The sequence below is a fragment of the Neopelma chrysocephalum genome, unplaced genomic scaffold, assembly GCF_003984885.1.
Source record: "Neopelma chrysocephalum unplaced genomic scaffold, ASM398488v2 Primary Assembly neopelma1_96327, whole genome shotgun sequence".
In the NCBI taxonomy this organism is placed as follows: domain Eukaryota; kingdom Metazoa; phylum Chordata; class Aves; order Passeriformes; family Pipridae; genus Neopelma; species Neopelma chrysocephalum.
In genome coordinates this window covers 7,620-20,686 of record NW_020924975.1, presented here as the reverse complement: position 1 = coordinate 20,686, position 13,067 = coordinate 7,620, and the positions used below count along the sequence as shown (strand labels likewise).

General features: G+C 55.4%; 1 protein-coding gene across 1 annotated transcript in view; it reads right to left on the bottom strand.

Moving 5' to 3' along the window:
• Positions 1-227: 227 nt before the first annotated feature.
• The window catches only part of LOC113981257 (BRD4-interacting chromatin-remodeling complex-associated protein-like), a gene marked incomplete at its 3' end in the record, with an annotated part of 15,927 nt that continues 3,087 nt past the window's right edge, over positions 228-13,067 (bottom strand). The window contains exons 4-9 of the mRNA XM_027708565.1: positions 10,601-12,457; positions 4,402-4,555; positions 2,792-2,855; positions 1,947-2,013; positions 1,240-1,289; positions 228-376 (exon numbers count right to left, since the gene is read on the bottom strand). Coding sequence (XP_027564366.1) covers positions 228-376; positions 1,240-1,289; positions 1,947-2,013; positions 2,792-2,855; positions 4,402-4,555; positions 10,601-12,457 — 2,341 coding nt within the window. The remainder of the gene's footprint in view (positions 377-1,239; positions 1,290-1,946; positions 2,014-2,791; positions 2,856-4,401; positions 4,556-10,600; positions 12,458-13,067) is intronic.

Genomic DNA, 13,067 nt, shown 5'->3' with positions numbered 1-13,067 from the left:
GGGAACAGGAATGGGAATGGGAATAGGAATGGGAATGGTCGGAGTCACCCTGGGATAACAGGAATAGGAAATGGGAATGGGAATGGCTGGACTCACCCTGGGAATGGGAACGGGAATGGGAATGGGAAAGACCCCTGTTATCCCACTCTCCCGCCATTCCCAGCCCCGTTATCCCGTTATCCCGCCATTCCCAGCCCCGCTCTCCCATCATTCCCAGCCTCTCTCACCCCTCTGGCACTCGGATTCCGCCGGGAGCATCCCCTGGTAGACGTGGTAGGGGAGGAGCCTCCTCAGGGCGTCGCCCACGGAGCGGAAGCGGGTCCGGAATTCCGGGTGCAGCACCGAGCCCTGGTGCTTGTGCAGCTGCTCCAGGAGGCTGCGGTTGGGATTCGGGATGCAATTCCCAAATTAGGGACGGAATTCCCCCTTCCCGGCGCCCACAAGGACAAAATTCCCCCTTTCCCGGTGTCACTGCCCGTGGAATTCCCAGATCTTTTTATGCATTCCTGGACAGAATTCCCAATTTGCAGAACAAGTGGGGACGGAATTCCCTGTTTCTGACATGAACAGTGACAAAAAATCCCAAATTTCCCACAAAATTCCCAGATTTCTCACGTCGATGGGGACAAAACTCCCCGTTTCTGGCATCAACGGGGACAAAAATCCCAAATTTCCTGCAAAAATCCCAAATTTTCCACAAAATTCCCAGATTTCCCGCATCGACAGGGACAGAATTCCCCATTTATAGCATCAACAGGGACAAAATTCCTCATTTTTGGTGTCCAGGGGGATGGAATTCCCTGTTTTCAACAGAAACGGGGACAAAATCCCATGTTTCCAGCAAAAATGGCGGCAAAATTCCCAGATTTTCCACAAAATTCCCAGATTTCCCACGTCAACAGGGACAAAAATCCCTGTTTCTGGCATCAACGGGGAGAAATAATCCCAAATATCCCTCAAAATTCCCAGATTTCCCACATCAACAAAAACAAAATTCCCCGTTTCTGGAAGTAATGTTGACAGGAATCCCAAATTTCCCACAAAATTCCCAGATTTCCGGCACCAACGTGGACAAAATTCCCTATTTCTGGCATCAATGGGGGCAAAACCCCCAATTTTCCCCCAAAATTCCCCATTTCCTGCCTAAATGGGGACGGAATTCCCGGCTCCCGGCCCCGTTCCCGGCCGGAATTCCCAGCCTGGAGCGTTCCCAGCATTCCCAGTATTCCCAGTACTCACCAGGCCTCCTTACTGGGCTGCAGCGCCGGCGCCTTCTTCAGCCCCTCCAACTGCGGACACAGGAGGGAAATCCCGGGATTTAGAGGCAATTCCCAGGATTTGGGGGCAATTCCTGGGATTTAGAGGCAATTCCCGGGATTTGGGGGTGATTCCCAGGATTTGGGGGCAATTCCCAGGATTTGGGGGTGATTCCCGGTGTTTGGGGGCCATTCCCAGGATTTGAGGGTCATTCCTGAGATTTGGGGGCAATTCCCGGGATTTGGGGATTCCCAGGATCTGGGGGGGTGGGGGGAGATTCTTAGGATTTAGAGGAATTCCCAGGATTTCGGGGGAGTTTCCCAGGATTTGGGATCATTCCCAGGTTTGGGGTGAATTCTCCGGGGGAAAATTCCCGGGATTTGGGGCAAATTCACAGGATTTAGAGCTTTCCCTGGGATTTAGGGCCAAATTCCCAGGATTTGGGGGTGAATTCCCAGGATTTAGGGGGCAGTTCCTGACACTTGGAACAATTCCCAGATTTGGGGCGGGGGGGGGGAAATTCCCAAGATTTAGGGCCGAATTCCCAGGATTTGGGGTTGAATTCCTGGTATTTGGGGGTGAATTCCCAGGATTTGGGGGCAAATTCCCAGAATTTGGGGGCAAATTCCCAGGATTTGGGGGCGAATTCCCAGGATTTGGGAGCAAATTCCCGGGATTTGGGGACTCACCATTGTCTGGGGGCCCTTCCCCCCCCCCCGGGGTCTGGGGGGGGCCTTTGATCCCACCCGGCTTCGCCTGCGGAAAACCGGGAAAACCGGGATGAGCGCGGGAATTCCCGGGGCTGGGAAAGGGGGAAGAGGCCCGAGAGGGGGAAAAAACTGGGAATAAACAGGGAAAAGTGGGGATAAACAGGGAAAAAGGGGGAAAACTGAGGATAAAAGGGAGGAAAATTGGGAATATATTGGGAAAACTGGGAATAAAAGAAAAGAAAAATTGGGAAAACTGGGGATAAAAGGAAGGAAAAATGGGGAAAACTGGGGATAAAAGGGAGGGAAAAGTGGGAATAAATGGGGAAAATTGGGAATAAACAGGGAAAACCAGGGATAAAAGGGAGAAAAAATGGAGAAAATGGAATAAAAAGGAAGAAAATTGGAAATAAATGGGAAAAATTGGGAATAAACAGGAAAAACTCAGGATAAAAGGGAAGAAAAATGGGGAAACCTGGGGATAAAAGAGAGAGAAAATGGGAAATAGGAAAAAAAACTTGGGAAAAAAATGGGAAAAGGGGGGAAAAAATTAAAAATTGGGATCTGGAGAAGGGAATCTGGGGGATAAAGGGGGGAAATGTGGGAATAAAGGGGGAAAGTGAGGGAAAAAAAAGAAAACTTGGGAAAAAAGGAGGAAATCTTGGAAAAAAAGGCGAAAAAGCAGGAAATTGAGGAAAAAAAGTGGGAAAACCAGGGGAAAAACATTGGAAATAAATGAAAGGAATGGGAAAAGAGGAGAGAAAAGCAGGAAAGGAGCGGGAAAAGTTGGGAAAAGAGGAGGAATTCCCAGGAAAACGCCCCCTCACCTGGTTGGGCTGCTGAGTCGGGGCCTTGCCCGGAGCCGGGGCCCCTTTCCCGGCGGGAATGACGCTGGAAATCCCGGGAATGCTGGAGAAGGGTTTGCTCTCCGAGGGGGCACCTGGACAGGGAACACAGGGAAGGGTCAGATCCAGGAAAATCCCGGAGATTCCGGGACTGGGAAATCCGAGAAGGGTCAGATCCGGGAAAATCCTGGAGATTCCCGGCCTGGGAAGGGTCAGATCCCAGAAAGTCCCGGAGATTCCCAGCCCGGGACATCCCGGGAATGCTGGGAAGGGGCAGATCTGGGAAAATCCTGGAGATTCCCAGACTGGGAAGGGTCGGATCCAGGAAAATCCTGGGGATTCCCAGCCCAGGAAATCCCAGGAATGGTCACATCCAGGAAAATCCCAGAGATTTCTGGTCTGGGAAATCATGGGAAGAGTCAGATCCAGGAAAGTTCTGGAGATTCCCAACCGGGAGATCCCGGGAATGCTGGAGGGAAGGAGGGGGAATAAGGGAAGGGCCCGGGTTGGAATTCCGGGGGGATTCCCCAAGTGGAGGATGGGAAACTGGGAGTTGGGATAGTGGGATTTGGGATACTGGGATTTTGGGATACTGGGATTTGGGATACTGGGATTTGGGAGATTAGGATGGTGGAATATTGGGATGGTGGGATGTTGGGATTTGGGATGTTGGGATGTTGGATGCTGGGATTTGGGATACTGGGATGTTGGGATACTGGATATTGGGATTTGGGATATTGGGATGGTGGAATATTGGGATGGCGGGATGTTGGGATTTGGGATATTGGGATGTCGGATACTGGGGTTTGGGATACTGGGATGGTGGAATATTGGGATTTGGGATACTGGGATTTGGAATACGGGGATGGTGGGATGCTGGGATTTGGGATATCGGGATTTAGGATGCTGGGATTTGGGACACTGGCACGTTGGGACTCCGGAATTCCAGGATTCCGGGACACTTGGGATTTTGGCTTTCCAAAACTCCAGGACTCCAGGGTTCCAGCATCCCGGGATTCCGGGATGTTGGGTTGCTCTGGGACTCTGGAATTCCAGGATTCTGGGATTTTGGGAATGCCGTGAGACTCTGGAATTCCACGATTTTAGAATGCCGTGGGACTCCAGAATTCCAGGATTCTGGGACATTGTGGGACTCTGGAATTCCAGGACTTTGGGCTGCCGTGGGACTCTGAGATTCCAGGATTTTAGGCTGCTGTGTGACCCTGGAATTCCAGGATCCCGGGATTTTGGGAATGCTGTGGGACTCCGGAATTCTGTGATTTTAGAACGCTGCGGGACTCCGGAATTCCAGGATTCTAGGACATTGTGGGATCCTGGAATTCCAGGATTTTGGGCTGCTGTGTGACCCTGGAATTCCAGGATTCCAGAATGCTCTGGAACTCCAGGATTCCGGGATTTTGGGCTACTGTGAGACCCTGGAATTCCAGGATTCTGGAACGCCGTGGGACCCTGGAATTCCAGGATCCCAGGATGTTGGAATGCCATGGGACTCTGGAATTCCAGGATCCCGGGATTTTGGGCTGCTGCGTGACCCCGGAATTCCCGGAATTCCCGGGATTTTGCGTTCCCACCTGCGTTACTGGGCGTGGCGGGGGCGGGTCCGTGGGCGGGGCCGGGCGGGGCCGTGGGCGTGGCCGTGACCAGGACGGAGGCTCCGCCCGGAGCCGGGAACGTTCCGGGGCTGGACGGGGGCGGCTTCGGCTGCAGGATCAACCCCTGAGGGACCTGGAACGGGAACAGACACACCCCCAGATCACAACGGCCCCACAATTCCCAAATCCCGCGGGAAACGGAGCTGGGAGAGCCCCCGGAAACCCCAAATCCAGAGGGACCAAACGCCCGGATCCCAAAAAAAACCCCCCAACCCAGAGGGATTTGGCACCAGGATTCCCCTTAAATCCCAAACCCAGAGGAATCTGGCACCAGGATCTCCCCAGAATTCCCAAATCCGAGGGGAAACGGAGCCGGGAGAGCCCCGGAAACCCCCAAATCCCGAGGAATCAAACCCCCAGATCCCAAGAGAAATCCCAAACCCAGAGGAATCAAACTCTCAGATCTCAAAAAAAACCCCCAAATCCAAAGGGATCCAACCCCCAGATCCCAAGAATGATCCTGACCCCAAAATCCCAAATCCAGAGGGATCAAACCCTCAGATCCCAAAACAAATCCCAAATCCAAAGAAATCCAACACCCCAATCCCAAGAACGATCCCGACCCCGAAATCCCCAATCCAGAGGAATCAAACCCTCAGATCCCAAGAACGACCCCAAATCCAAAGGGATTTGGCACCAGGATCCCCCCAAAATTCCCAAATCTGAGGGGAAACGGAGCCGGGAGAACCCTGGAAAACCCAAATCCAGAGGGATCCAACACCCCAATCCCAAGAACGATCCCGACCCCTAAATCCCCAATCCAGGGAAATCAAATCCTCAGATCCCAAGAACGACCCCAAATCCAAAGGAATTTGGCACCAGAATCCCCCCGAAATCCCAAATCCAGAGGGATTTGACACCAGGATTCCCGTAAATCTCAAATCCAGAGGAATCAAACCCCCAGATCCCAAGAACGACTCCGAAACCAGAAATATTTGATAACCATGATCTTCCCTAATTCCCAAATCCAGAGACATCAAACCCCCAAATCAGGTGGGATGCGACACCCGAATCCCCCTAAAATCCCAAATCTGGGGGGTTTCGACACCCAAATCCCAAGAAAAATCCGAAATCCAGTGGGATTCGGTTCCTGGACATCCCAAATCCATGGGATTCAGATCCTGAACGTCCCAAATCCAGCAGGATTCAGTCCCTGAATGCCCCAAATCCAGTGGGATCCAGTTCCTAAACACCCCAAGTCCAGTGGGATCCAACAACCGACCCCCCCAAAATCCCAAATCCAGCGGGATCCAGTCCCTGGATGCCCCAAATCCAGTGGGATCCGGTTCCTAAACACCCCAAGTCCAGTGGGATCCAACAACCGACCCCCCAAAATCCCAAATCCAGTGGGATTTGAAGCCAAACTGAAATTTGGGAAGAGGGTTTTTTTCCCTGGAAAAACGGGATCGCGCTTCCAATTCCCGCCTTTCCAACACCTTTTCCAAGGATTTGGGAGAACCGAGAAACTCCCCAAATTCCCTCCCAAAACTCCTGGAAAACAACGGGATCAGGGGATATTCCGGGATCCACCGGACGGGGGGGAGGTTGGGATAAGGGGGAACGTGTCTCATTCCCGTTTTCCCGGGAATTCCCGGTGGGATTTACCTGCTGGAACCTTTCCAGGCCGGGCTTCGGCGGAGCAGGAGGAGGAGGAGGAGGAGGAGGAGGAGGAGGAGCAGGATTGGGATTGGGATTGGGAATGGGGTTGGGAATGGGCTGGAAAGCCCCCGGCAGGAGATGCAAGGGGGGGTTTTTCCCAGATCCCAGCGGGATTCCCGGGAAATGGGGGGACTGGGAATGCTGCTGCAGCTCCGTGGGGGCGGAGGAGGAGGAAGAGGATTCCGGGATGCCGAAGAGGCTTTGGGGATTTTGGGAAGCCTGGGAATTCTGGGAATTCTGGGGGGTGCAGGAGCGCGGGGGGGGCGGCTCCGAGGGCGGCCGGGGTTGGGAAGGGGGTCGGGAATGGGGTCGGGAAGGGGGGCGGGAAAGGGGTTGGGGTTGGGAAGGGGGGCGGGGCGGGAGCTGAGCCGGGATTTGGGTCGGGATTTGGGTGGGGATTTGGGATGGGAGCTGGGATGGGATGGGGGGGGCGGCGGGAAGGGCCGGGGGGTCCCCGGGGGACGTTCCCGATCCCGTTCCCGTTCCCGGGAGCTTCGGCTGCAACACACAAAGGAAAACAGGCACAAGGTTAGTCCAGAGGGGAAAGGGGGGGGGGGAAAGGGTGAAATCCCGGGAAAAACCTGGATAAACCCCCTCCCCAGGACCCCTTGGAGCCCCAAATCCATCCCACATCCATCAATTAGGAAGGTTTTTGGGATAAAAATGAAGGAAAACCACCCAAGAATTCATTCCCAAAGTGGCTCCAAATACAGCTCCAGGATTGAATTATCCCGGGAAAAACTGGGATAACCCCCCCCAAGACCCCTCTGGAATCCCATCTATCCCAAATCCATCAATTGGAGGGGTTTTGGGAATAAAAATGAAGGAAAACCACCCCAGGATCCACCTGTGGATTCCCAAAGTGGCTCCAAAAGCGGCTCCAGGATTGGATTATCCCGAGAAAAACCCATGGGAGGGCCTGGGTAACCCCCCCCAGGACCCTCTGGAGCCCCAAATCCATCCCAAATCCATCAATTACAGAGTTTTATTCCCAGTTTTGGGAATAAAAATGAAGGAAAACCACCCAAAGATCCACCTGTGGATTCCCAAAGTGGCTCCAAAAGTGGATTATCCTGGGAAAATCCCACTGGAAGGGCCCTGAATTCCCTCCAGGACCTTTTGGAGTCCCAAATCCATCCCAAATCCATCAATTGGGGAGTTTTTGGGAATAAAAATGAAGGAAAACCACCCAAAGATCCACCTGTGGATTCCCAAAGTGGCTCCAAAAGCGGCTCCAGGATTGGATTATCCCGGGAAAAACCTGGATAACCCCCCCCCAGGACCCCTTGGAGCCCCAAATCCATCCCAAATCCATCAATTAGGACAGTTTTTGGAATAAAATGAAGGAAAACCACCCAAGGATCCACCTGTGGATTCCCAAAGTGGCTCCAAATGCAATTCCAAGAGGAAATTATCCAGGAGTGACTCCAGGATTGGATTATCCCGGGAAACCCCCACTCTGGGGGGTCCTAAACTCCCCCCCTGGGGACCCTTCGGATCCCAATTCCATCCCAAATCCAGGGAAAACTCCCCCCCCCCCCCGCCCCTCTGGATCCCAAACCTGCCTCGAATCCCACTTTTCCGGGGGTTTTTGGGCAGCAGGAGAAGGGAAAACCCCGGGAGGCTCCAGCTGGGAATTCCCAAGGAAGCGGCTCCAGGTTGGAATCAACTCCAAACCCCAAAAAATCCCATTTCCCGCTTTGCTTCCCAAAAAATTCCCCCGTTCCTGGTTTTTTTGCCTCTTTTTTTGGATGGATTCAAACCCCCCCAGGGAGGATTTCCCAGGGTTTTTCCCAAATTCCCGGGGCTTTTCCGGAATTCCCGGCGTCAGGAATGGGCCTGCCGATGATCCCGAGGGATTTGGGAGGGGAAAACCCGGGAATTTTGGGATCCAAGGGGTCCCGGGAGCGCAGGGAAAGCAGGAAAAGCAGCAGCTTCCAGGGTTAGTGAAGCCAAAGCGAGCGGGAAAAGCCGGGAACAGTCGGAAAAACGGGAATGAGGGGGGGATCCAACCCCCCCCCCGGCTCCAGCCCAGGGCGGGAAACTGGGAATTGGGACAATTGGAAGGGAAAAGGGCTGGAAAAATCCCGGATTTGGGGCCTGGAAGCGACAAAATTCCCCCAAAATCCGACGAATTCCGGGAGGTTCCTCCCATTCCCGGGAAGTTCGGGGACGGATCCAGCGGGAAAACCGGATCCCGGGGAGGGATTTAGGCGGGATCAGGGCAAAAAGGGAATGTTGGAATTGCAGGAATCCCATCCCAGATCCCACTTTTCCGCCGCCGGATCCCAGTTTTCTGCTGCAGGATCCTGGTTTTCCGCCCCTGAATCCCGGTTTTCCACTGCTGGATTCCTGGTTTTTTTCGCTCCTGGATCCCAGTTTTCTGCTGGATCCCTGTTTTTGCCCTGCTGGATCCTGGTTTTCTGCCCCTGGATCCCGGTTTTCCACCCCTGAATCCCGGTTTTCCGCCCCTGGATCCCAGTTTTCCACCCCTGGATCCCGGTTTTCCACCTCTGGATCCTGGTTTTCTGCCCCTGGATCCTGTTTTTCCACCCCTGGATCCCAGTTTTCCCTTCCCAGGTCGTTCTCCCGCATTCCCGGGGCCGTTTTTCCAGCAGGAAAAGGGATTTTTCCCGGCCAGGAAAACCAGGAGCCGCCGTGCCCCGATCCCACCAAAATTCCCATGGATTTGGGATCATCCGGGAAAAATCCCGCTGGGAATGACCAGAAAATTCCACTGGGAATGCGGGAAATGCGGGCACGGAGCGGCCCCTTCCCCCCCGTTGGATTGGAAGGACAAACCCCCCAAATCCAGTGGGAAAATCCCAAATCTGTGGGAAGAGCGACAACGGAGCCGCTCCCGGGGCGGAAACGCCCGGAACGAACCCTCAAAACTCAACAATGTCAAGTCAATGTCAACACAACTCAAACTCAACCTCAGCTCAACCTCAACTCAATGTCAACTCAACGTCAACCCAACTCAACCTCAACATCAACTCAATCCCAACTCAACGTCAACCCAATTTCAACCTCAACATCAACTCAACGTCAACCCAACGTCAACCTCAAGCTCAACTTGATGTCAACACCAACTCAATCCCAACTCAACGGCAACTCAATGTCAACTCAAAGACAACTCAACGTCAACCCACCTTCAACCTCAACTCAACCTTAAGTCAACCTCAACCCAACTTCAACCTCAAGCTCAACCCAACGTCAACTCAATGGCAACAGCAAGTCAACCCCAATTCAACGGCAACTCAACGTCAACCCAATGTCAACCCAACTCAATCTCAACCTCAACTCAACGTCAACCCAACGTCACCCTCAATCACAACTCAATGTCAACCCAATGTCAACCTCAAGCTCAACTTAATGTCAACAGTAACTCAATCCTAACTCAACGGCAACATTGACATCAACCCAACTCAACCTCAACCTCAAGTCAACGCCAATATCAACCCAACATCAAGGTCAACTCAACTCAATCTCAACTCAACGTCAACTCATCTTCAGTCTTAATCAAAACTCAACCTCAACACCAACTCAATCCCAACTCAACGGCAACTCAATGTCAACCTCAACTCAATCTCAATCTCAACATCAACGTCAACTCAATGGCAACATCGACGTCAACCCAACTCAACCTCAACTCAATCTCAATCTCAACTCAATGTCAATGTCAACCCAACATCAACGTCAGCCCAACTCAACCTCAACTCAACCTCAATCTCAACTCAACATCAACGTCAACTCAATGGCAACATCAACGTCAACCAACTCAACCTCAACCTCAATTCAATGTCAACGTCAACCCAACATCGACGTCAATCCAACTCCACCCCAACTCAAACTCAACATCAACTCAACCCAACCCCAACGTCAACCCAACTCCGACCTCAACCTCAACACAACGTCGACCCAACCTCAATATCAACCCAACTCAACCTCAAGGTCAACTCAACTCAACCTCAACTCAACCCCAACTCGACCTCAAGGTCAATGTCAACCCAACCCAACTCAACCCCAACTCAATGTCAAACAACCCAACTCAACATCAAACTTAACCCAACTCAACCTCAACATCAACCCAACTCCAACCTCAAGGTCCACCTCAAACTCAACCTCAACCCAACCCCAACTCAACATCAACCTCAACTCAACTCAACCCCAACCCAACCCCAACTCAACCTCATCAACCCAACCCAATTTCAACCTCAATGTCAACGTCAAGCCCAACCTCAAGTCAACCCCAAACTCAACCTCAACTCAAACTCAACCCCAACCCCAATTTCAATCTCAACATCAACGTCAAGGTCAACGGCAACTCGACGTCAACTCAACCCCAACCCCAACCCAACCTCCCAACTCGCCCGCGACCCCCACCCGGGCGCGGGGCCCCTCCGACATCTCCGAGGCCGGAATCCCCCCCCATAAACGCTGGGCAGAGGCCCCTCACCTGCTGCAGGAACATCTGCATGGACTCCTGGCCCAGGACGGCGCCGGGCGCGGCCGCGGGGCCCAACAGGATCTTCTCGGGGCTTCCGGCGAGCCCCGGGCTGGGCTGGGAGTTCCCCCCGGCCGCCGCCGGCACGTTGAGCTGCAGCGGCGCCGCCGCCGCGGGCGCGGCGGGTTGGACGGTGAGGACGGAGGCCGGGTCGGCGCCGGGGCTGGGGCTGGCGCCGGGGGCGGCGCCGGGGGCCGCCTGGATGCTGACGGCGGCTCCCAACCCGTCACCGGCGTTGAGCATCACCTGGTTGGCCAACGTCACCCCTTGGATCACCGTGGGCGCCGCCGCCGCCGCCTGGCTCTGGCTGGGCAACGTCCCCGCCAGCGACACCGGCATCTGGAAGAGCGCCGGCTGCCCCACCTGGCCCGGTTGGAGCTGGATGGGCGCCGACAGGATGTGGGCGGTGCCGTGGGCGTTGGGCGACGTCAGCACTTGCCCGAGGTTGAGCTGCCCGGCCAGGTTCTGGTTGGTGAGGATCTGCGCCGGCAGCGCCTGGTTGGCGATGAGCTGGGCGGCGGCGGCGGCGCCGGCGGCGCCCTGGCCGGCGATGATGCCGGCGCCGTGCGAGGCCGCCAGGATCTGGCCGCCCACGTTGGCCGGCAGCGCCGAGAGCGGCTGCGGCAGCTGCACGGCCGAGGCTCCGGCCAACTGCCCCGGCAGCAGGAACTGGTTCTGGCCCTGGAAGTGCTGCGCCGGGATGACGATGCTGCCGCCCTGGTTGAGCACGTGGACGCTCATGGACTTGCCCAGCGCCGCCGTCGCCGCCGCGGCCGGCGCCGGTTGGGGCGGCGGCGGCTTGAAGACGTTGGGGGGGAAGCCCGAGAGCACCACGTTGGGCGCGGCCTTGCCGGCCATGAAGGTCAGGTTCTGCTGGGGCTTGGCCTGGGCGTCGCCGGGCAGCGCCAGCGCGTTGTTGGGGGCGAAGGGCTTGGGCGTGATCTGGTAGAGCTTCTGCTGGAGGACGCCGGCGGGTTTGGGCTGGATGGGCGTGGGCGTGCGGTGGATGATGACGTTGGGCGCCGGCACCAGGGAGCCGCCCAGGCCCGAGGTGACGGCCAGGGGCTGCGGCGGCGCCGCCGGCGAGGCCACGCCGCCGAACACCGAGTTGCCGTTCAGGGCGGTGGTGGCCACGGCCGGGAGGCTCTTCTGGATGACCAGGCCGGCCCCGGCCTGCGACGCCGCCGCCGCCGCCTCGGGCTGAGCGATGTAACCGCCCACGGCCGCCACCGGCGCCGGTTTGGCCAACAGCTGCGGCGCCGCCGGCTGGTTGATGGCCATCACCTGCTGGCCCACCACCTGGATGGGCCCGATGCCCAGAGCGCCGCCGGGGCTCCCGTTGGGCAGCCCGGGCAGGTTGGGCAGGGGTTGGATGGTGACGTTGCCCAGCCCCACCTGCTGCAGGAAGGGCTGGACGCTGATGGCCTTGTTGACCACGTCGGCGCCCACCGGCTGCTGCACCAGGGCCTGGTGGGCCAGCACGGCGGGCGGTTGGAGGCCCAGCAGGTCGGCGGCGCCGGCGGCGCCGGAGAAGATCTGGGGGGTCCCGTCGGGCGCCTGCACCACGGGCTGCAGGGCCGGCAGCTGGAAGGAGCCCAGGTCCAGCTCGGCCTCGGCCTCCAGGGTCTGCTCGGTGATGTTGGCCTCCTGCAGGCTCTGCTGGAGGATGTCGCACGGCTGCTCGGCGCCGGCGCCGGCGCCCGAGGGGGAGCCCAGGATGTCATCCTCCAGGAAGTCCAGGTCCACGCTGGCCGGCGGTTGGCTCGGCTCCGCGCTCAGCGGGTTCCCGGAGGGCTCCTGCCCGTGGAGCTGCGGCAACGGAGACGGGGAGGGAGGTCAGAGAAGGGGGATGTGACGGGACTCAACGGAAATCACCCAGTGAAAGTCAACGAAAGTCAACAAAAATTCAAGGAAACTCAAGGAAACGCAACCAAAGTCAACCAAAGTCAACCAAACTCAACGAAAACTCAATAGAAACACAACAAAACTCAACTGAAACGCAACCAAACTTTACCAAACTCAACCAAACTCATTGGAAACTCAACTCAACAAAACTCAACAGAAACTCAGGCAAACTTCACCAAACTCAACAGAAACTCTAAATGGAAACTCAATAAAATTCAAGGAAACTCAACTAAACTTCTCCAAACTCAATCAAACTCATTAGAAACTCAAGGAAACTCAACCAAACTTCACCAAACTCAATGGAAACCTCAACAAAAACTCAACTCGACAAAACTCAAGGAAACTCAGCCAAACTTCACCAAACTCAACCAAACTCATTGAAAACTCAATAGAAACTCAACCAAAAGTCAACAGAAACTCAAGGAAAATTCACCAGAATTCACCCAACCAAACTCAACCAAACCCCCCCAAAACTCAACCAACCCAAACTCAAGGAAAACTCCCCAAATCTCCC